The following is a 23557-nucleotide window of genomic DNA, read 5'->3' as shown; positions in this document are numbered from 1 at the left end:
TGTTTGTTTGGTGGAGAGTGGACTAATCATTTAAGACAAATGGTTATTGCCATTACTTCAAGGGATACTTTCTCTAATTCAAATTCAAAATTTGCCCCACTTTTTTGTTTTGCATTTAAATATAATAAATACTAGTTAGATATTACAAAAAGTATCGATGTAACGAGTTAAATCTACTGGATGTTATATCAAAACGTTATTAGTACAGATCAAATCGTCTTTTGTTGTTTTTCTAATTGGGTAGAATTGCATGAAAAAGTAACGCATCTAACTTGATTCCTATTTTGTGTAACGTACTTTCAGAACTTTTATTTTGGTACATAAGATGTAAAGTTTAAACATTTAAGTACCCGGTTGAAGACTAATTTTAGATTAAAAAAATCCACGTCACTAATCATGTCAGCTAATAATACTGAGTTGAATACCACATTACTCAACACGTCAACATGATAACCGGTTAATGTTTCAACCGGTTACTCGGATATTTAAATATTTAAAACTTTATATCTTAACTACCATAATAAAAGTTTTGAAAGTATATTATCCAAAATAAGAATCAAGTTAAAGTGCATTACTTTTTGATACAATTTGTTCCTTTTAATTTTATAAACAATTAATATATTAAAAATTATATAAAATTGAAGAATTGTATATATTTTGAGCGGTTTTAAATAATTGGACCGGTTTTATTTTCAACTACTTTTTTTATTTCACTATTTTGATTGGTCAACAATAAATATATAAGCAAAATTTATATATTTTTATTTTTATATATTTTCTTAATCTCCTTTTATGTTATTTTCATATTTATTTTTATTTTTATATATTTTCTTAATATCCTTTTATGTTATTTTATTTAAAATACTGTGGTTTTTACTAGCATTTTCAGTAGAATTTTTAAAATGTATTAAAATGTAAATTCTTTATCAGAAAATTATATTCAACTTCATCAGTTTCCTTATTTTAAATATTACAACATTGATTATATTACTAAAATATTTCATACATTTAATAAAATATTATTTCTGCTAAACATTTCATTTAAAAGTTTCTTATCCATGAGAATATAACAGGACAAATTGCATTAAAAAGTAACGTATTTTAACATTGATTCATATTTTGGGTAACGTACTTTCAAAACTTACATTTGGGTACATAATATGTAAAGTTTTAAACGTTTAAGTGCCTGTGTAATCGGTTGAGCGTTGACCGGTTATCATGTTGATGTGACGATTGACGTGATATCCAACTCAGTATTATTTGCTAATGTGGTCAGTGACATGATTTTTTTAATCTAAAATTAGTCTTTTTTTTAATCTAAAATTATTTCCCAACCGGTTAGTCAGGTACTTAAATGCTTAAAATTTTACATCTTATGTATCAAAATGAAAGTTTTGAAAGTACGTACCTCAAAATAGGAATCAAGTTAAAATACGTTACTTTTTTCATGTAATTTGCCCAATATAATAAAAGGTATTTTTCTCCCATTATAATCATTTTTGAACAGTTCTCTAAATTTGAAGAATTTTACACACTCTTAGCTACTTTATTCATTTTGGAGATTGGTCCGAAGAATGTATCAGAGCAAAAAACTTGACAAAAATCCCAAAACCCCCATTTTGAAAAATCTGTTGAAGATGCTGTAATTTTACTTTTCAAATCTTGTGTATAAATTAGATGTTTTTACAAAAACCGAACTTTTTATTTTTTGAAATAGAATAAATATGTGCATACATTTTACTTTTTAGACCCTACGTCCAAATAAAATAAGGGGATGTTTGGTTAGAGGTATTAGACAATATTAAATGAGAATGAAAATAAAAGAAACTGTTTGATTTTATATAATAAAATGGGTTTATTGCCCTAGAAGCCTAAAATTTTATTCCAGATTAAACTGAGGGAACATTATCTGTCATTTTTATTTTCATTCCTCTGACTGAACCGAATACCTCAAAATTAAATTTTGTTTTTTGTAATGAAAATTGTTTTTGATTTTTGAAGGCTTTTCCCCCAATAATCACCAACTAATGATAAGGCATCGCTTTTAACTTTGGGGTTGAAACGTCACTTCAGAACATAAATCAAGGGCCATTCTGAAAATTCCACCACTCCATTTAATCGCCATCACTCCGCCTCTCGGCGGTGACTTGTTAATTTCTCGTGTTTGCCGGCCAACGTCGGGTAAATACCATTACTTCTCGTCGTTTACCGACGCCGGTGACAGCATCACCATCGAAAACCCTAAGAATCGCATTCTCTAAGTGTAATCATTGCTTCAATCTGATCATTTCGCTCCTGTTTTCCTGTTAGGTAATTTGTTATTTATCGCTTCAGTTATGGTCAGTTTTTTACTGGTGTGTACTGTTTATGTGTGTGTGTGTGTATGGGATTTTTTTGTGTATTATATTCGCTTAATAATTGATTGTAGATTTCAAATCTGTACTCATGGTTGTCTGAACTACTTGCTGAATGCAGATAGGGGTTTTATTGTTGGATCTGTCGGTTTGAATCTAGTCCTCCTGGTCAATGCAAACAGAAAATCCAAGGTTTTTCCTGCTTTCTTCCTGTTTTTGCTTGTTGTAGTTGCTGTAAGTCTCTGAATGATCTTCAATCAATAGCTTCAGTCTACAAATAATTTGTTATTTATAGCTTCAGTTATGGTCAGTTTTTTACTGGTGTGTACTGTTTATGTGTGTGTATGGGATTTTTTGTGTATTATATTTACTCAATAATTGATTGTAGATTTAAAATCTGTACTTGTGGTTGTCTGAACTACTTGCTGAATGCAGATAGGGGTTTTATTGTTGGATCTGTCGGTTTGAATCTAAACTTCCTGGTCTTTGCAAACAGCAAATCCAAGGTTTTTCTTGCCTTCTTCCCCTTTTTGCTTGTTGTAGTTTCTGTAAGTCTCTAAATGATCTTCATTATGAAGATGCAATCCAGACATCCTTTGAACCATCGGTCGGTGAAAGCATTTAGTTTCCGGATTGTACTTGGAGTACTCTACAGGTTTCAATGCAGATTCATGTGTCATATGGTCTAATATGCATAAGATTTGTGCCTATGGTGATAAGGTTTCGATTCTGATGTATTTGCTGCTGTTGAAGAAACTTTGATGCTTCAATGACACTTCTTGACAACATATGTTCTTCTTTAAGTGCTCGATTCATGAGTTTATTAGCTATTGTTTCATTTTATTACCATTAACTTCAGTTTAGATTTTCCAGTTAGGATCTGAGCCTGCGTTATGTTTAAAGTAACTACAACAAGCAAAAAGGGAAGAAAACAAAAAAAAAAAAAACCTTGGATTTGCTCTTTGTATTGACTAGAAAGTTCAGATTCAAATCAACAGTGCATTCAGTAAGAAGTTCAAACAACCACGATATAGATTTGAAATCTACGATCAATTATTAAGCGAATACAATACACAAAAAAGCCTATACACACATAAACAAATACACACCATGCCACCAGTAAAAAATGACGAGAACTGAAGCGATAGATAACAACTTACCTAGTGGAAAAAATGGGAGCAAAATGATCAGATTGATTGTAAATTTCAAATCTGTACTCGTGGTTGTCTGAACTACTTGCTGAATGCATATTGGGGGTTTTATTGTTGGATCTGTCGGTTTGAATTTAAACTTTCTGGTCAATGCAAAGAGCAAATCCAAGTTTTTTTTATTGCTTTCTCCCCCTTTTGCTTGTTGTTGTTACTGACTTACTGTAAGTCTGAAGTCTCCACATGTTCTAAAGATATGACCTTGTGTTATGTTTTGGTTGGCATTAAATAATTGATGGGTTATCTTATATGCTATATCGATTATTTATATGCTAGAATTCTTCCATTGGTACCCGGCATTGTATATCTTAGGGACACGTTCGAAATGATCAAATAGTTTGGTCGCCAACTTATCTTTCCGTGATGGAAGTTTGCACTCTGCTGTCATGTCACACCAAATATGATTTTGGTACTGACCTTTATAATTAGCTAGCAGGTGTTGCTATATGCACTCATATTTATGATAGAATCATGTCAGATCATGCATTGAAAATTTAAAAAGTAAGTCTTTATATTGATGTGTGTGAGGAGGAAATTAGTAGTTGGGGGTGCATTTAGCAATATTATATAGGGGTGGAACCTTAGCTAAATGATCACTTTGTATGCATTCAATATCAGTACATGATCACAAACAATACCAAATGTCAGTAGTTTACGAGATTATGTAGCCAATGCCAAACGTTTTATGTAACTCTATTTCAAAGCCTTGTGCAACTGAAAAGATGTAGTAATGTACTAAGGTGTTGCAACATTAAATCAAATTTACAATAGGACCATAAGCCTTAACATGTTTGAAACTTATGGCAATGAAGTGCTGTCTTGAAAATGGGAATTGAATCCAGTGATTGTGTTCTGTAATTCTTTTTAGGTGAAATTGGTCGGTTTCCCTTTGACTGTCTAATTGGACATCAGTTGGCTGATCATGAATCATTTCTATGTTATTATTTGATGCTGCCCTTTGTTGATGCTATTAGTGGAATGAGAGTAACACCCTTTTGTGCAAACTCTTACCATAATTGAGATAGTTTTGATATTATGTATGTTTGTCATTTATGTTTACATAAATTATACCGGAGGAAAATCACTGTATTGATTACTGGTCTGGTAATGCATATATGCGTCACATCATAGTTATTTTTGCAGTTGGGTAAAGCATATATGGTGAATTGCAAAGGGTGTATTGGAATGTGGGAGAATGTGTAGAACCCCCAAATTGCTCTCCAAAGAGTCTTTAAGAGAGAAGGGAGGTTCCAACATATACAAGAGAAGTGGTCCAAGTCTAGCCGGTGTAGGACTCCAATCAAATGTTCACATTGCCATTTCTTATTCTGCTATCATACAATGTTAAACATATAATGGTCTACTTTATGTTTGAACCTGAATCTTCTGAAGTTGCAAGTCTTCAATATTTTTCGACACTTTGGATTGTTTACTTGGTTCATGAGTAATCGTCACGTTCTACTTTGTAATAGACACACTTCAGTTGTGCAATGTCTATGTTTCAAATTCTTTTTTTTTCCCACTTAATTGCAGCTGCACAATGATGTCTGAAACTGCTCTTGGAGATCTTGATTTGGTGCCTAAATCCGAGAGGACAAATGAGAGCTCGAGTAAAGACGACTTAGCTAAGCCATACGTTGAACATACCGATGTAAAGGTTGGAGGAAATCAAAGAAAAACGATAATTTCTTTGGATGAACCAACTATGAACGGAAACGAGGTTGAACTTGTTGGTGCAGACATGGTGGCTGCAGAAGTTGAATACATTGAATCTGAGAAATTGGATGATCTAGAAGATGTTGATAAGAGTCTTAAGGTAGATATGCATCTATTATATCACTTGCTGAGTAATTATCTACTCCCTCCGTCCCAAAATTAGTCTCCCCTTCTGAAAAGTAAGTGCATACTTTATCATTCTACCCTTAATTATGAGATGGAGAAATTAATTACTCCATCTATTGTTAAGGGTAAAACTGTCATTGAGTTCATTAAAGTTGTAATAATTACACATTTCTAAAACTGTGCTCGTTTTTCATTATGGACTCTTATTTTGCGATAGAGGGAGTATTTATTATGGTTTCTGATTAAAAACTCTAGCATTAGTCAAATGGTGGAACTACCGTTACGTATTGCATTTCTCATTTTCTCCCAGATGCTTCTAGCTGACCTGGAGTCTAAAGACTGGGTTTTGCTGTGCGAGACACTCAACAATGTACGGCGTTTCTCGATTTACCACAAAGAAGCATTGCAAGATATATTGTAAGCTTGATTCTTTTTTTTTATTACATGCTTGAAAAGCGTAGGATTATACCCTTCTCGGATATCCTTTGTTTGTAGACTGTTCTGAGGGGATGTTTGGTTGTTTCTCTATTAAACCCTGTATGGATAAAGTTGACTGTGTGGATTAATATAGACAGGTTGGGTTTTTTCATAGGTGGAAGTAGTGTGTTTTTTAATTGCAAGGGACATGTTCGGAAAAAACTTGACTTTTTGCTTAAATCTCCCCCTACAATCACCAAATGAGGCACTTCCTGTATCATCAAGCCACAACCAAACAGTCATGTATATCTGACCGAATAAGCTGAGTCCCATTTAGCTGACTGAATAATCCACTTTCTATATCATTTAGCCACCACCAAATACTCATATATAGCTGACCGAATAAGCTCTGAGTCCCACTAAGCTGTTAACAAACAGGTCCTGACTCGTTGCCAAAACATTCTATTAAACAGGGAAAATGTGATTTCCCTTCTTGTGAAATCTTTGAAGAATCCAAGAAGTGCGGTTTGTAAAACCACCATCATGACTTGTGCAGACATTTTCAAAGCATTTGGGGACGACATAATCAATTCGTTGGATCCTCTGGTAATTGCTTTATTCCTTTTGCACTCTGCTCTTCATTATAATCATTTCCTTCTCTTTTGAATGGTTTTTTTCTTTTTATAAAACTGATTTCAAGTTTTATTCTTGCTCCGATATGGTGAAACATCTTTGCTTTTAGCTTGTTCAACTTCTTCTCAAGTCCTCTCAAGACAAGCGATTTGTATGCGAGGTTGCAGAAAAAGCTTTAATAACTTTGACAATTTGGGTCTCTCCCATTTTGTTGCTACCAAAGTTACAACCTTATTTTAAGAACCGCAATCCTCGTATCCGTGCGAAGGCTTCTATGTGCTTTTCTCGTAGTGTGCCACGATTGGTAAGTACTTGGAGTCAAACTGCTCAACTTCAGTATCATGTTGATTTATGATATCCCTTGTATAGTTTAAAATGTTTTTGCTTGCTGTTCTTCTCCACAATGAGCAATATAATTACTTGACATCAGAAAGTCTTTGCTTCAGCTCATTTAGGTTTATAACCTTAAATGAAATTTTAATTAAATCCATGACCTCTGGACCTATTAAAGAAAAAATGGCTTCATACTCATCAAAAGGTCATTGATTTAATTAAAATCTCATTTAAGGTTATATACTTAAATATCTCCGGATGGGATGATTGTTTGCATGTAGGAAGTAGTTTCTGGGTAGGGATTCGAATGGATGCATGATCAACAAAAAACAAAGTTGGTTGTGTTTTAAAGGATGCGAAAATGGAAATCGTTTATGCATGCCACAGTTTTCGCCTACCTTTGTTTCTCTATGTTCTATCACTTGTCGGGAGGTTTAAGATATCTGTGCAGAAATGCTGTGTGCTGTCCTTGTTTGCAGCGGCGGACCTAGGATTTTTGCCCAATCTGTGCACCTTTAAGGTGGATCAAAGGACTGTAAAGTCGTGGTTTGATCATGTGAAAAAGTCAATGCGATTTGACCCAAATAAAAGTCAATTGTGTCGATTTGAGGAATAACATACATTTTTCCAAATGGAATCAACCTTTTTTACCAAGACTTAAGCCAATGCGTTTTTAGGGGAATTCCACCGTTTTGGAGAGATTCTTTAGCTTTTTGGTTGGTTTCGAGTTCTTCTTTAAGTTTTTTGGTTGATTTTGAGGGATTTATTTGGGTTTTTGGTTAATGCCCCTTGTATTTTCTAATATCCTGGATCACCCCTCAAATTTTAGCGGGTGCATGTTCTACTTGCAAAAATCGATTGAACAGGTACACGGGACCCCGTAGGTCCTTTATAGGTCCGCCCCTGGTTGTTTGGTATCTTGTGGATGAAACCGTCAAACTTAACTTTTAGGATGTAATTACTGGAAATCATATTATATTACCTTGACAAGGATTATCATACTACTTTTATGATGATAACATTGTTTTTTTTTTGTTATTTTGTTTCTTGTAAAGGGTGCCGAGGGAATCAAAGAATACGGGATTGACAAACTGATTCAAATAGCTTCATCGCAGCTGAGTGACCAGCTCCCCGAGTCACGAGAGGCGGCTCGTACCCTTCTCTTGGAGCTACAGACTGCATATGAAAAATTTCCCGTTTTGGCGCCGGAACAAGATGTATCTTCCGAGCAACCTCAGGTACTTTCTTGGGAACAATTCTGTGAATCTAACCTTCCGAAGTTAAGTGCCCAAGCTGTTCTTCGTGTCACTAGCATTCCACGAGAAGGTCTCATTTCAGGTTTGTAACACCAAACTATACGCAATCTATTTGGAGTTACAGTGAGTACCGCTTGATTTTTCCCGTTCCCCATTGAGTATTTTTTTACTTGTAAATGCTTTTGCATTAAGTTTGAAAAGGTGATTGAAGTATGTAGTTGAGATATGTGTCTTAAAACTTTCTTACAGCCATTGTTGTTCGATTTCAAAATGCGTAATATACAGTCCTATTATATGACATAAGCTTCCGTTTTTGCCTTTGAATTGACCTTACACATGTGGGTTTTGGGCCCGTTTACAAAATGCTTACTGGGCAAGTGCTTAGCGTGTGCCACTTACCTTACTGGATGAGCATGACAAAGATCAAGAATCTTACCCAGTAAGAGGCATAGCAAAGACCGAGAAACTTACCTGGTAAGGGAGAAAACTCTTACTTGATTAGTGCTTACCCACAATCCATTTTGATGGCCGAGAATGTTACTGATAAGGTAAATGCCGGTGACGACTTTTGCCCATAGATGATTACCAGTAAGCGTTTGGTAAACGGCTCCTTAGTTAAATTGGTGATGTCACTAGTTTTTTTTGTAGTTGCATTAAATACAGTTGTTGAACCTTAAATTCAATAACTTGTTAAAGTTGTACAGCACATATAGTACAGTTTTTAATCCCTAACAGCCAGGTAATGGGGACATGAAGCAAATATAGAATCTATTGATAGATATTAGAGAAAGCTGATAAGAACTAGGGGTTCTGAGTTGACTCAGGTGAAGGCATTTACTTTTGCATTGCTATATACCCCCCTTTTAATGTCATAATCAAGTCAGGTCATGCATTGGAAATTGAAAAAGTAGGTCTTGATGTTGATCTGTGTGAGAAGAAAATTAATAGGTAAGGATGCATTTAGCAATATATAGGAGGGCTAAGGATTGTGTGAAAAAGAGAGTTAAGGTCAGAGGCGTAGGAAGAGATCTGGACCCTTGATCACCTTTAATCTCAATCCCACCCATGAATCGCGTTTGATACGGGGATTAGTCTGGTGCATCTCATTCTAACGTACATCAAAGGGTGGATATCCCTTCTTACTTTAACTCTTCTTTTCACCGGAACCTAATCCTATATAGGAGTGCATTTAGCTTACCCCAATTTGAAATTGCACAACAGTACTAGACTAGTTAGGCTAGTCAATACTTGTGATAAGAACAAAGCGATGATGTGGCTTTACGTAAAGGATGGACTACTTTATTCTAGGCAGTACTTGTGATAAGAACAAAGTGATGACGTGGCTTTATGTGATTGATGAACAGGGAGGGGACATATGGGAATTGGGGATATCAGATTTTTATTCAACCCGGACCACTTACTTTAAAGACCACTTAAGATCGGGTTGGCACGGACACCCCCTCCCCCCGGCCAGGTCCATCCGTTCTGATCCCTACCCAAAAATTACTTTCTAGATGCAAACAATCTGAACCACTTTCATCCACGAGGACCACCCAGTTTGAATTTATGAGCTGCACCTAGAAGTGGAGTGGCTCTGGTTTCGGCCAGAAATGAGAAGAAAAAATTTGTGACGATGAATGACCAGGATTCTGTAGGTTGCTTCTGAGGTTATTGGCTTGGCAATCGTAGTCGCTATTTTACTTTTATTTATGAGAGCTGCATGTTTGCTAGACTTTGACTATCTATTCCGTGATATATGTTTGAACCTCCATTGGCTTTTTGAGAGAGTTATTTAACGGGGTACCACATATTCTCTCATGGTATTAGAGCCAAGGTCTACCACTCTAGGACTCGCCATGTTGGGGCAACTTATACCCGTTTAGCCCCCTCTTGAAAGTCCGTGCCCGTGTAGCCTTCTCTTGACACCCTGGGACAACTTGTGCCCGTCTAGCCTCCGCTAGAGGGGACATTTTAAAGTTGCACATTGACTATACTCAAGACTTATTCTTCTCAATATATGTTGGAACATCTCTGCCCTTCTCAAGAGGGGACATTTTAAAGTTGCACATTGACTATACTCAAGACTTATTCTTCTCAATATATGTTGGAACATCTCTGCCCTTCTCAAAAGTCTCTTTTGGGGAGTAATCTAATAGAGTTGCATATATTCTCGTATAGTATTAGAGCAAAATTCTACCACTCTAGGACTCCTTCTAGCCCCCTCTTGCAGTCTCGGACAATCTGTGCCCGTCTAGCCTCCATTGGAGGAAGCGTGTTAGAGTGTCTTCTATTCAATATATGTTGGAAACTTCCTTGTCTTCTCAATGAGCTATTTTGGAGAGTAATCTAATGAGATTTCACATACTTCCGTATTGATGATGATTTAATATTTTATATATCTAGGGAAGCGTTGAGTGGAAGAATGGGTGGCGTCATTATCAGTATCAGTATCAGTATCAGTATCAGTAGTATATGGTGAAGATGTGTAGAGAAAGCAGGTTCCCTTAGTCTTGTTGTGACCAAATGAGTCATAGAAACAGAGTTTTGATAGATCTTATTTTGGTGTTTGATTGGCTTGAAACTGCTGTTATACCCCAGGGTTAATATATTAAAAATTCCTCAAAATGCGTGAATTGAGAACATCTACACCAGATTCTTTAAAATAGAGTTTTTGGTTTCACAGATTGAGAACAAAGTCATATCTTCACCACTTCTTACCAAAAATAGTTCAATAAAATCAAAGAACAGAATAAAGACTAAACCAAACCTGATCATAGTCACCTATGTTTGGTTCCCAGGTTATCTTAACTTTGGGTTTATTTCAGTTTTAATACTTCTTTTTTAAAAATCGGTTTTCGGTTTGATATGGTATGGTACAAAACCCTAATTTGAAAGAAGTTGTCTTAAATTTATGTTATTTAAGCAAAAACAAACTCAAATATGTATTCTGTTTATGGTTCAGTTTAGAACCAAGTCGGTTATATACAAGGCTGGATCTAACCTTTAAGCACGGGGAAAGATCCCTAGTCAAAAACTAAAAATCTTTATTGATTAGCTTAAATTTTCTATTTCAACCATCATCTTACATGGTTTCCCACCAATCTCATATGGCCATATGCTTCCCTCCTCTAAGTCCCATCCAATGTGCCCCCACCCCATTAATTTCCTGGATCTACCATTGGCTATATATCAAAACCAAACAAATTTAAATCAGTTTGGAGTACGGCTTCATTTTCTTTTTTCTGGTTTCACTCTCGGTTCCAATTTACAGGTACAAATAATATTTATTTGTTTGATTATAATTACTACTACAAAATATATCAGAAATTTCATTTAAATGTGAGTTTTTATTAAAAGTCATTTTAGATGTTTAAGTGGTGAATCTTTTTTTTAAGAAACGAAAGATTATTAAAAGGAAAAATATTTACAGATAAAGCACCAAATTAACTTTAAAAAAAATAAAAATAAATATGGAGGGTTTCCAAAAATAACCAGAGTGCATGAAGAAAATGAAAATAATCATTTTTTTTAATGTTTGCATGGCAAATTTTCAAAGGAATTCGTCTTCTCATTAATATTAGTAAAAAGGTACCGAAAGAATCCATGCAAATAACCAAATTGTATGGTTTATTGGCGATTTCTTGAAAGCAACCAATGACAGAGTGATACATGTTATTTCGTCAAATGACGAATTCTTTTGACGATTTGGCTGGTTATTTGTGTCAATATGAAAAAAAACCTGGTTATTTTCTCGCTTTCTTTATACTCTGGTCATTTTGAAGATGACTCCTTAAATTATATTTCAAAAGTTAAATTAAATCATTATCAAGTTGTATCTTATATAGCTCAGTTGATAAAGACATAGTAACTTTGCTTAAATACAAAATAAATCATGCGTTTAATCTTGGGCCCCTTAAATAAAAAATGTTCCCCTCACATTTTCAATTGGCAAAAACGTGGGATGACTTTACCTAAATACAAAAATAAGCCATGGGTTCAACCTTGGGCCTCCCACTAATCTTAGTGGCTGAGTGGCCCAAAAAATATCCCCTCATATTGATGTCCTTAAAAACAGGTTCCATATAAATTAGTTAAAGTTGTCGATGAAAACTTTTTTGCCCGTATATAGCTCTAATAACCCTTTTTGGCTTAAAAATATATACAAAAAAGATGTACTTGGTATTACAAAACAAATAGAAAATGACACAAAAGGCCCCTCTACTATTTACTAATTACAAAACACACATAAACATAAACATTTCCATTTGTAATAACTTGTAGCATATGAAGTTTATGTTGTACCTCTCTCTTGTGGCAGATTGATGTGAGCTTCTTGGCTTGTACCATATGCAGTTTATGTTGTACCTTTCAGAAATTAGGCTCATCTGGTTTAAACAACTGAGGCATCTTAAGACTAGTAGTCGAATCAACCGAAGCCACTTTCCGATGACCGATTCCCTTTCTCGTACTTGCAGCAAACCTTGACGCCAAAATGGTCGCTCCAACTCCGATCGGTTGACTGCCACCACCCGGACCTATAACAATATCACGTTATAGGAATCCTTAGGAACACAAATACACAAAAAAAGCCCTAGTCCAAAACCCAGAAAAAGAAAGCCTTAAAACCCAATCAGACCAACTTCTTTTTCAAGGCTTGGTTAAAACTTGGCCAGAAAAGCCCGAAAAAGCCGACTTGAGAAACCAGATCGGCCCCCTTTCAACCTGGGCTAGAAAAAGCTGAACCTTTTTTTGCTTACTGAAAACGGGCTTAGAAGGCTTTTTCAATCTGGCAAAAGAGCGGCCCTCTTTCAACCCAAAGCACGGGCCCGGGCTTGAAAAAGATTGGATTCTTTTGCTTACTGAAAAACAGGCTTGGAAGAGTGAGCCCATGCTCGAAAAGCATCCACTTTTAGAAGTACGTATTTTCCAATTCTACCTTAATTATGAGATGAATAAATTCATTACTCCCTCTATTATTAAGGGTAAAATTGTCATTTGTAAATTAAACTTGCGATACCTTCACTAGATGGCGAACCAGCACTGCTGTCGGACTCGTAATAGTAACCATCCCCGTCGCTTTCCTGAAGATAGTAGGCATTTTCTTGGAGGGCGAGCTCCTTCGCGAGCTTTCTTCGCTTGTATTTTCGCCAAGCGGCTTGTAAAAAACACGCACCCCATGTCCTCCATTGGTGCGAGTAGTACCGAAATGCATGTTGCAACTTCTTGCTATGAAGATACTTGAATTGGTTGGCAACGAATTTGAGATCTTCGGCTTGCAATGCGAAGCCTTCGACTTCGGTGAGGGTTCGGACGGATCTTGTGGAAGACGGGTAGTTGGTGGGGTTAGGGAGCAAGGCCCATGTGAGTAGTTCTTCGCCACAGAAGTCGCCGGGTCGGAGGGTGATGGAATTGAAAAACCCCGATCTTCCGCCATCAGTTGTCGAGCTTTCCAATTGTCCTCTGATAATAAACAACATTTCACTTACGGGATCGTCTTCACGAACAATGTACGTTCCCTGTGTGCTTAAGGATGAAACAAGTCTTTCGCAGATGGCATCGAGAAGGTTATCGTCCATTTGTGAGAAGAAAGGTACCTATTGAAATAATTTGTCAAAATACACCGGAATCCATTAGATTACTTTTCAAAAGAGTCAAGAATGGAGGTTCCAACATATAGGGAGGACAAATGGTTCAAGTATAACCTATGTGGTACTCTGGATGCCCCCTTCAATGGAGGTTAGACGGGTATAAATTGTTACAAAGGGCCGAAAGGAGGGTAGCCGGGCACAAACCATCTAAGAAAGTTGAGCACCCAGAGTGGCGGAGGTGCTCATTTGAAGTGATAAAGTCGTTCGATATGTTTTTAGCCGAATTCCACCATTTCGAGAGATTTTTTAGGTGTTTTTGTTGATTTCAATGAACTTTTTTTTGGGGGGGGGGGGGTTGTTGATGTTCTTTCTACACTTCTAATGTCCTAGAACACCGCTCAAAGTTCAGCAGGTGCACCTTTCATACTCAAAAAATTTACGGGTTAAATGCATGAAATAGCAATCTACTTTCATAAAATTTCTTATTATAGCATTCTACTTTTGTTTTTCTTTATTACAGCAATATACTTTCAAATTATTTTTTATTAAGGCATTGTACTTTAAAAAATCTATCCATAATAGCAATGGGTAACCTGTTACCTTTTAAACCGGTTAACCCTTTGACTTTTTTGCTTGTGTGGCTTTAATGAGATGATGTGGATGCCACATCCTTTTGATGACTTAACTAAAATAAAAATAAAAATATATTTCAAATTATTATTAATGATTTTCATTTTTCATTGCTATGATCTAAAAAAATATTTAATATTTTTTACTTTTTCTTCTTAAGTTGCATTCAAATTAAATATTCTTAGAATAAAATATTTATTAAATAAATATGAAACATTATTTTTGAGATATATTTTGTTTGTAAAAAAAGTAACTTTTCTTATTTTATGTTATTCAAATAAATACATATCTTTTAAAATTCTCTTTAAAATATTAACGAAATAAATTGTTATCTACAATTTTTTAATATTGTTATATTAATAAATAATTCAAAAAAGTCTAATTAATTTAATATATTTATACGTCAAGTAAAAAGTTTTTGAACAAATATAATATATTCTTTAAAAGATAATATTTTTTGGTAAAAGAGAACAATTCTTATTTTCCTTTTTTTCAAAAAACACATATTTTTTTAAAATGTTAGCGAGAAAAGTTGTGTTCTACTAGTTTTATTGATATTGGTATATTAATGAATAATTTAGAATTTTTTTTAATTCATTTAATACATTTATTAAATAACATGTAAAATATCTAAATATTAAAATTAAAAAAAACAGTGTTTATTAAAAACTAGTAGATGCTATAATAAAATAATTTTGAAAGTAGAATGATGTAATAAGAAAGTCACATCACTATAGTACATGTGGACAGTCTACGTGGACAATGAGGTGGCATGAAAACCTAGTATAATTGGTAAATTTAAATCAAAAGGTTACTCATTGCTATAATGGGTAAATTTTTCAAAGTACAATGTCCTAATAAAAAATAGTTTGAAAGTACATTGTTGTATTAAGAAAAACTGAAAGTACAATGATATAATAAAGAAATTTATGAAAGTAGATTGCTATTTTGTGCATTTTGCCCAAAAATTTACTTACGAAATTTGAGCAGGTGCACAGGCTCCTGTTCGGGCATGAATAGGTACTCCCCTTCATTCTATACTGACCCCGGCCCGGGCTGGCTTTTTGGGAATCAAGAGTGATAGGCATTGGTTCCGACACAAGTGAGTTAACATGGGTACTCCATTAGACTACACTCCAAAAGAAAACGGGACTGCAAGACTGGACTAGACCAACAAGAGTGAGGTAAGCTGCGGAAGGAACTCTAGAAGATTTTAGGGTTTTAATTTGCCACGTATAGTTTAGTAATTTACCAAACTTGTCCCTTCCCCTTATTTTGTTCCACCTATTTTGGTGGGACAAAAAATATAATTTTTGTCCCACTAATCTGGTCTAAATATCCCAGCAAGCAAACGAGGATTTACAAGTTTTTGTACAATCCTGTCATGTCCCGCGTACCAAACACATCCTAAAGGGGAAAAGAGAGTTTCTGATATATATGGAAGCTTAATACACCAGATATTCTGAATTTGAGGGGGCATGATTTTGAATTTTTTTTGTGAAAGCAAGTGCTTACCCACAAGAGCACCACCCTTACATACATTATTGGATAATGTTATCAGCCATCAAAAATGGATTATTGGTTAGCAACTTTTACCCGGTAAGCGCTTACCAACAATCCATTTTTGATGGCCAATACCAAATACTTACCTAGCAACTGTTTACCTTCCCATGACAAGGACCTAAAGTCTTACCGAGTAAGAGGCATAGCAAGGACAGGTAAGCCACTTTTACCCGCTAAGCGCTTACCGGGTAGAGTCTTTTCCCTCAGGTCCTTGTTATGTCTCTTACCCGGTTAGATTCTAGGTCCTTGTCATGGAAAAGTAAGCAGTTACTAGGTAAGTATTTGATAAACGGCCGTAAGATGGCAAGGAAATGAAGACATACTCGGCGAACAAGATTAAGGCATAGATGGCGTTGGATTTCACGACGGAGATCAATGGGTAAAGACTGCAAAATGGACTCTTCATCAACTCCTCTAGTTGCCAGCCATTTATACTGAACAAACCTCCGAACTCGGTCCTGTAAGTCTGGAGGTAATTGTCGATGCCGCATCCATTCCTCTGTATCTCTTTTCTTGATCCTCCATTCTTCAAGTCTCACCGTCATCGATTGCAAGTACGTCTTAAAATTATGATAATTGAAAAAGAATTAGTAGAAAGCCTCTCTATACACATGATTTGACTTGGATTCCAGGAGAGTTAAGATGAGAATGCATATTAGGATGAGATATGTACCGAATCAATCCCCATTTCAAGCGGGATTCATGGATAGGTTTAAGATTAAAGGTGATAAAGGATCAAGATCCTTTCTTACGTTTCTCACCTTAACTCTCCTTCTCACACGTTACTTCCCTATATATTTTTTCTTTCTATATTTAAATAAATGACAACATTGAAAGAAATTGTTTCTACACATTCATCAAGACTCGCAGCAAACACAATTATACATTTCGATCATAGAGTAAACTAAATTAAGTTGGGGTATTTTGGTCATTCCACTCTTTTTTGTCTTTTCCTATTTTAGCTTGGTAAATAAATTGTAGTGACTTCAATTTTTGTCCGATTAGGGAAAAGTTTGAAAGTGAGACCTAAATTCTGATAAGTATAAAAATCATCATTGTGATTCTCATTTTACTTTGAAAGTGGTCTATGATCGTTAACTCTATTTATTCCTCCGTTAGAGCAAAAGGCATTTCAATCTTTTCATCAAAATCTTTAATATTCCTTTTGGATAATAACATAAAATTTTATTTTATATGTTCTTTTAAAACATAACAAATTGTAGATCGAAAGAGAAATTTTATAACAAAATAAAATGTTATGGTATTTTTTTAAAAAAAATTAAAGATTTTGATAAAAAGACTGAAATGCTTCTTACTTTAACAGAGAAAATAAACAGACGATCAAGGATCACTTTCAGAGCAAAATGAAAACCACAAAGTTGATTTCTAGACTTATCAATGTTCAATTCCCACTTTCAGACTTTTTAATTGAAGTTAACACTAAATTGTATTTGTCTTTCGTTAATGCACCTCACCCCACTACAAGATTTATGTACTTATCATCAATCATTTTTATTACCTTTTTACAAAATAATTTTTATTTGATGTATTTCAAGTAATAAAACGAGATATATAAGTACATGGGTTTTTATAAGAAGTTGTGAATATATAAGAATCATGAAGATATAGTTATAGTGAAGTTCTTGTAAAAGCATGTTTAAAAACAACTACAATAGCCTAAAAATCATATGTCCTAATTTTTCACATCTCACTCATATCCACCAATTACATGAATACACGTTATCAAAAAAAGAATGTTAATATAGATTAAACAAATAAATAAATAAAAATCTGATGTATCTTTAATTATATTGGAAGGACATAAATGGGACGTCTAATATTAAGACAGGTGATTTTTATTGTCTCAATACCAAAACCATCATAAAACTACAGCATGTAAGCAAGATATTCATAATTCTAAGATCAAGGGAAAAAAGAACATACCTGCATGTTTCCTATCAGTTGGGCAAACAGAATTAAGCCCCCAATACATATGGTGGAGCAGAACAACGTCTCACCAATATAGATACTTGTTTCCAGATTCTGTCCATATGAACTGAAAAAAAGAAGTGATAGAAAAGACAAAAACCAGTAATCATGTCAAAGAAGGGTACCAAAATCCAAACAGAAACCTAAAATAAGTAATAAAAAATAGTTTCCCCAACCAAAGGGTCATTGGCCCAGTACAGGTTATCGATAGAGGCCCTGTCAACAATTCAAACCTTACCAAATATGAGAAGTATGCATAAGAGCATTTCCAACAAATTCTCCAAAATGGAGATTTTTGCTTCAGAAGATTCCGAAAACCTTCTCCAAAATAGAGAAAGTAGAAGAGAGAGAGACGAAATTCTCCAAATCTGAAGAACCGTTTAAAATTGATTACCTATGAAAAAGAAAATTCTTTATTGTTCCTACCAATGAGAAATTGAGAATCCTTGAAATTAAATGTATAAAAGAGATAAATAATATTTTATGAAAGATATTGAATATTTTAATAATATCATTCATATTGTAATCTAAAAAAATAGAGAAGTTGTTGGAGATTGAATATAAATCTTCTTTGAAGATTTTGACTTTGGATTCTCCAATATGGAGAATTTGAAATCAACATATTCTTCAAAAGTTTTCCAAAATGGAGAATTAAAGTTCAAAATATTTGAATTGAATTGCACTCAACTCCAACATATTATCCATTTTGAAGATTACATCATTAATTATATTATTAAAATATTCTATACATTTAATTAAATATTATTTCTCTCTCGTAAACATTTCATTTCAAGGTTACCTATTTGTGGAATATAATAAAAAAACCAATTTCTCTTTCATGGTAATCATTTTTCGAAGATCTCCAAATTTAGAGAAATTTACACTCTCTCTCCTGCTTCCTCCGTTTTTAAGAAAGCTTTGAAGAATCTTTTGGAGCAAAAAATTGTCCAAAATCCTCATTTTCTCCATTTTGGAGAATATGTTGGAGATGCTCTAAGTATTTGCCGTACATAAATATCATATACTTACAAAAAAAAAACTAGTTGCTCCACTTGGATTCCCAATTTATGAAATTTTTAGATGATCATACCTCAAATTTCTTAAACCCCACCAAAGGCAATATAAATACTTCTCGAAGAACTTTGATGAAGCAACTTCGCTTGTAAAAGCATCGGCAAACATTCCGAATTTAAAAGGAGAAGTTTCATTGCTAGCATCACATAGAGTTCTCAGACTTGTGGATTGAAGCCATTTTTTGCGTTCAGGTTGATCTACACTGTTACAATCCAAAAAACTTATACAGACTTTTGATGCCATCTCCTCTTTACATCCTTGTTGCCAGCAAGAATGCTGGCGCCCTATAGACATCAAATACCATGAAGCTCCAAGAACCTGATTCAACATAAATAGAAGTACATGAGATGGGTGCCAAAACTTAAAAGTTGCAACTTGGCAAGCATTACATTTTTTGCTGCAACATTAAGAAACTTCCAGCTAACATCATAGTTAAGGGTGCATTTGTTATCAAGATAGGATAGGACGGAAGAGGAAAGGAAAAGACAAAACAACTGTTCAGCATTTGGTTAGACAGAACTAGACAGGACAAAACAGATAAAATGATCAATTTACCCCTGATGAATTGTTTATATATTTTGATTAATTTATGTAATTTATGTAATTTCCAATTTTTATTTTATACCTTTTTTATGTTATTTTTTTATTGCTAACTTTTAATAAATTACATAAATTAATCAAAATATAAAAACCGTATAAAGTTGATATTTTGAGAACAGTAAAGTGGAAGTTTAAAGAGACAATAAATAAAATTTAAAGAATGAATAAAATGTATAGAAGAAGGTGTATTTGATGTTTTAGAAGAAAATTAGGTTTTACTTTGAACCATACTTAACATCATAGTTAAAAGTGATAATAAGCATTGAACACTTCTTTGCTCCGGGGAAAAATCACATTTGATTAAACCACGACTAGTAGGGGCACCATGAAGGATGTTGCGGTTTAATCAAATGTGATTTTTTCCCGGAAGAAAGAAGTGTGCAATGCTTATTATGGAGTAAAAACTTATTTCATGATCATCACTTTTAATGATGATGTTGGGCATAGAAGTTTCTTAATGCATCATTAAGAAACTTCTATGCCTAACATCATAGTTAAAATAAGAAACTTCTATGCCTAACATCATAGTTAAAAGTGATGATCATGATGTTGGGCATAGAACAAATTTGGAAACGTATCCGGACATCATTCCATGATCCAAATTTTCAAATGTATCCTGTCTTTTTGGTAAGAGAAATATTAAAACATATCTCCTTTTCATGGAACACAGAAAGCAGGCATCAAATATTAGTTTATTTGAAAATAAGTTGCATAATCGCCACCTAGGTAACCCAAACAATTTGTATATCTGTTGATAGAGGAGGGATGTATAAGAAATTTATACATGTTAACCAAAAAAGAACTAATATTATATTCCTGACATTCACATTACACTAGAGAGTAGACAACTTGCATTACAGTTTACAGTCATGTAGTGGTGGATCTACGATTTTGCTGAGCAGATGCACTCTCAAAATGGATCAAAGGCCCATAAAGTCGCCTGATGTGTTTTTAGCCGAATTTCACTATTTTGAGGGATTCTTTTAAGTTCTTTTTGGTTGTTCTTGAGGGATTTTTTAAGCTTTGATAACTTTTTCCACTTTTGGTTGATTTCAAGGGGTTCTTAAATTTTTTTGGTTGATGTTCCTTGTATTTTCTAACATCCCGGAGCACCGCTCAAAGTTTAAAGGATGCACCTTTCATACCTCAAAAAAAGTTATACTTGCAAAATTCAGTTGAGTGGGTGCATGAGGTCCCGCTCGGGCACGAATAGGTCCCCCCTGCAGTCATGTTTTGGGACACAGGCATTCAAGTGGACATACAAGAGTGCAAAATGACGATATATAACATGTGAAAGATACTTACATGACTAGCAAGCATGTAAAGAAGGAGATTGTAAGCAGCTCCTGCCCAGGCTGTCTTAGCTACAAAGCCTGTAGATTTTATAATCCGCTGATTTAGTGGAAAAATGACAAACAATCTAGGAATATACTGAATAAGAACGATAAGAGATAGTGTATTATTAGCATGATCTTTGTTGTTCCGTTTCGTTGCTGGTATGATGAGCTCGTTAACTATCTGCAGCACAGAAGAAGTCCCCAAGTTAAACTCAGAACCACAAACTGTACAGCTTTCAAATATTACTAACTGCAAATTTCTCACTATGCAATTCATCACCAAGCAATAATAACAGAACAAGCTAAGATTCTTGCACACAAACTGCTTTTTTCTGTGGCTTTTGGTTTCAGATAGAGCTGCAAGATTGTTCCAGGATTGAAGGCTCTGAAGCCACGATTGTTCCATTCGTGATTTATATTAAAATATTAAAGAAAAATGAACTATACAAACAAATTCATATCAAGGTCTGCATGTGAGGCAATCTCCATTGTGCACAGTAATGCTATTTGCACCGGCTTTTATGCAATGGAAATGTAAAATGTAGGTCTTGATGTTGATATGTGTGCAAAAAAAATTTCCAGGTGGGGAGCATTTAGCAATATACACGGGTGCAATTAGCCCACCCCAAAAATCCTTAAATGCATCAAATTTTCTACAACTGCTAAACAAGCTTATGTTATGAAAATCAAGAACAAAGAAACAGCCTACAACGCTAGCTCTATCATTCAACAAAGTTCTATGGAAGTCAGTTTCTGTAATAATCAAGTCACAAATGGCACATTATGTAGCTTCAAATTTGCAAAGTTCCAAAGTAGATTAAAGTGTTTATTCAGGGTCAAGTGGAGTTCATAAGCGATTATATGCAGCTGTGCGATCCTAACATATTGGTAGACTTGAAGCTTCAAACCATCTAGCCAAAATGCATAATGGTGTCCAAAGCAAAATTCACAAAATTAAGCCTACATTCAAACCCTAGAAAGCCAAGATAACCACCGAAAAGATGAGTCCTTACAGCTACTATGCCGAATCAAATTGGTACCAAGAGTTTCCCCAAATTAATTCAAAAATGATACCAGCCATAATAACAGATTAGAAACTAGCCTGAGGTAATGGAAGAGAAGCGGCCACATCTATGACGAAATCAGACCTCAAATATCGCCTGGCAATCTGACGCTTGTCCATCACAAGTTCGCCCCTGCCGAAAACCTTAGAGCTTGGCGCAATAAACGCCGTTCGAAACTTCATGATAATATGTAATACAAAAAAAACATCCGCAAGAGAACGCCACGTATTAATCGCGATCGCCGCCGCGTTATCGGTGGTCATGCAGGTGTCTCCACCGACGTAAGGTAGGTAGAAATAGAGAGGATCTATGAACAGAGAAACGAGGCACATCACCAGAAAAAAATGGTTCCATCGAGTCACGACTTCCCCGTTTGGATCGAGGATTTGGTAACGCCATAACGTCTCGCTGTTAACTTGATCGGGAGAAACGACGGTCTTCGACGCGGGTCGCGAAAGGTGTTGGCGGAGACGGGAGGCAGGCACTGTCAGCACCCGGTTCATCATCCGTCACGGCGGTGACACGGCGTTGTTAGGGTTCCGATGATCGTGGTTGAGATTTCAGCCGGTATCGAGAAATTGCGCGCGAAAAATACTGTTCCCTTTTCCTTCGAAATCTGTTGTATGGCTATCAAGTTCCGGTAAAACAAAATTTACAAAATTAGCCCCTTCATTAATTTTAATTTCTAATTTTAGTCCATTAAGTTTGTTATAATATTTATGGTCCATTAATTGAGGTCTATTCTTCATTTAGTCCTTTCATCTATTCATATGTGAATATATATTGGTTAAACGCCTAAATTATTTGTTTAAATGCCAATATTTCAAATTTCTATGGTAAAATATAAAAGAAATTAACCAAAAAATCGAAAAAAAAAAAAACACACCTTAAAATCAACTAAAGTTGGAAGGAAAAAAAACCCCTTAAAAATCAACAAAAAAGCGTAAAAATTACTCGACAAGGTGGACTTCAGCTAAAAACGCATCGGACTTACGCCTAAGACATAATTTTGCATTATGCTTAAAAGGTTGATTCCAATTTGAAAAGTGTATTTTATTTCCCAAATTTAATACAATTAAATTTTCCAGGGGTCAAACCATGTTGAGTTTAATACATGATCAAATCAAGACTTTACATGCATTTGATCTGCCTCAAAAGTGCAACTATTATGCATAAATCTTGGGACTTGGATTTGTCCTGCAGGTTTGTTCCTACGTTTTATAAGCTCTTTGGGAAAAAAATGGTCTTCGATATATACATTTTTTTAATATACGGTTTTTATTATCAGAAATAACATTTATTTCAAATAATAGTAATAATTCATATAAAATAGTTTTTCGAGTATTCCTATACTCAAAATCAATTCATAATTAGAACTAAATTAACATTATCTATCGTATCATTTTTATATAGCATCGTCAATTCGTTTTCACCGTAAAAAAATCCTATGAGATACTTTTAATATATATATATATATATATATATATATATATAACTTAATTTGGGACACAATTTTGATTATTTTAGGGGTTGTTTGTTTACCTCTTAATAGTTTCATTCAGAGATGAATTTTGTTTAACAAAAAAAAAGTTGTCTCTTAATGGTTCTAAAACTCTCTGAATGATTTTGTATCATAGGCTTTCTTAATCATTCAACGCCCTAATTTCAT

General features: G+C 34.5%; 2 protein-coding genes across 5 annotated transcripts; one reads left to right on the top strand and one right to left on the bottom strand.

Annotated features, from left to right (window-relative positions):
* The first annotated feature begins 2152 nt into the window (after positions 1–2152).
* Positions 2153–10635, top strand: LOC112515464. 4 transcript variants are annotated; one of them, XM_025122303.1, is made up of 9 exons: positions 2153–2310; positions 2476–2546; positions 2790–2860; positions 5096–5378; positions 5715–5821; positions 6295–6427; positions 6564–6758; positions 7843–8125; positions 10447–10635. In XM_025122303.1, the coding sequence occupies exons 4-9, from the start codon at positions 5103–5105 to the stop codon at positions 10455–10457; spliced, it is 1005 nt and encodes a 334-aa protein (XP_024978071.1). In that variant the 5' UTR covers positions 2153–2310; positions 2476–2546; positions 2790–2860; positions 5096–5102; the 3' UTR covers positions 10458–10635. The 4 variants fall into 4 exon arrangements, with proteins under 4 accessions (XP_024978071.1, XP_024978070.1, XP_024978072.1 ...); XM_025122304.1 differs by lacking the exon at positions 2790–2860 and adding an exon at positions 4706–4850 and having other exon boundaries at positions 2155–2310; XM_025122302.1 differs by lacking the exon at positions 2790–2860.
* Positions 10636–12411: 1776 nt separating this feature from the next.
* LOC112515861 (cyclic nucleotide-gated ion channel 18-like) lies at positions 12412–22394 on the bottom strand. The gene is made up of 7 exons (XM_025122811.1): positions 21927–22394; positions 20793–21005; positions 18904–19205; positions 17769–17880; positions 16148–16384; positions 13061–13637; positions 12412–12578 (listed from the first exon to the last, which is right to left on the bottom strand). The coding sequence occupies exons 1-7, from the start codon at positions 22392–22394 to the stop codon at positions 12412–12414; spliced, it is 2076 nt and encodes a 691-aa protein (XP_024978579.1).
* Between the last annotated feature and the right edge of the window lie 1163 nt (positions 22395–23557).

The sequence above is a fragment of the Cynara cardunculus genome, assembly GCF_001531365.2.
Source record: "Cynara cardunculus var. scolymus isolate 2C chromosome LG 7, CcrdV1, whole genome shotgun sequence".
Taxonomy (NCBI): domain Eukaryota; kingdom Viridiplantae; phylum Streptophyta; class Magnoliopsida; order Asterales; family Asteraceae; genus Cynara; species Cynara cardunculus.
Note: the sequence above shows the minus strand (reverse complement) of the source record. Positions and strands in the feature narration are given on the sequence as shown.

Coding starts and splice junctions, on each gene's coding strand:
- LOC112515464 (XM_025122302.1), top strand. CDS start 2,527: ATGCAAACAGAAAATCCAAG. Junction 5,379..5,714: donor ATGTTGATAAGAGTCTTAAG/GTAGATATGCAT, acceptor ATTTTCTCCCAG/ATGCTTCTAGCTGACCTGGA. Junction 5,822..6,294: donor GAAGCATTGCAAGATATATT/GTAAGCTTGATT, acceptor TCTATTAAACAG/GGAAAATGTGATTTCCCTTC.
- LOC112515861 (XM_025122811.1), bottom strand. CDS start 22,394: ATGATGAACCGGGTGCTGACAGTGCCTGCCTCCCGTCTCCGCCAACAC. Junction 16,385..17,768: donor AACTGATAGGAAACATGCAG/GTATGTTCTTTT, acceptor CATAATTTTAAG/ACGTACTTGCAATCGATGAC. Junction 12,579..13,060: donor TGGTTCGCCATCTAGTGAAG/GTATCGCAAGTT, acceptor ATATTGTTATAG/GTCCGGGTGGTGGCAGTCAA.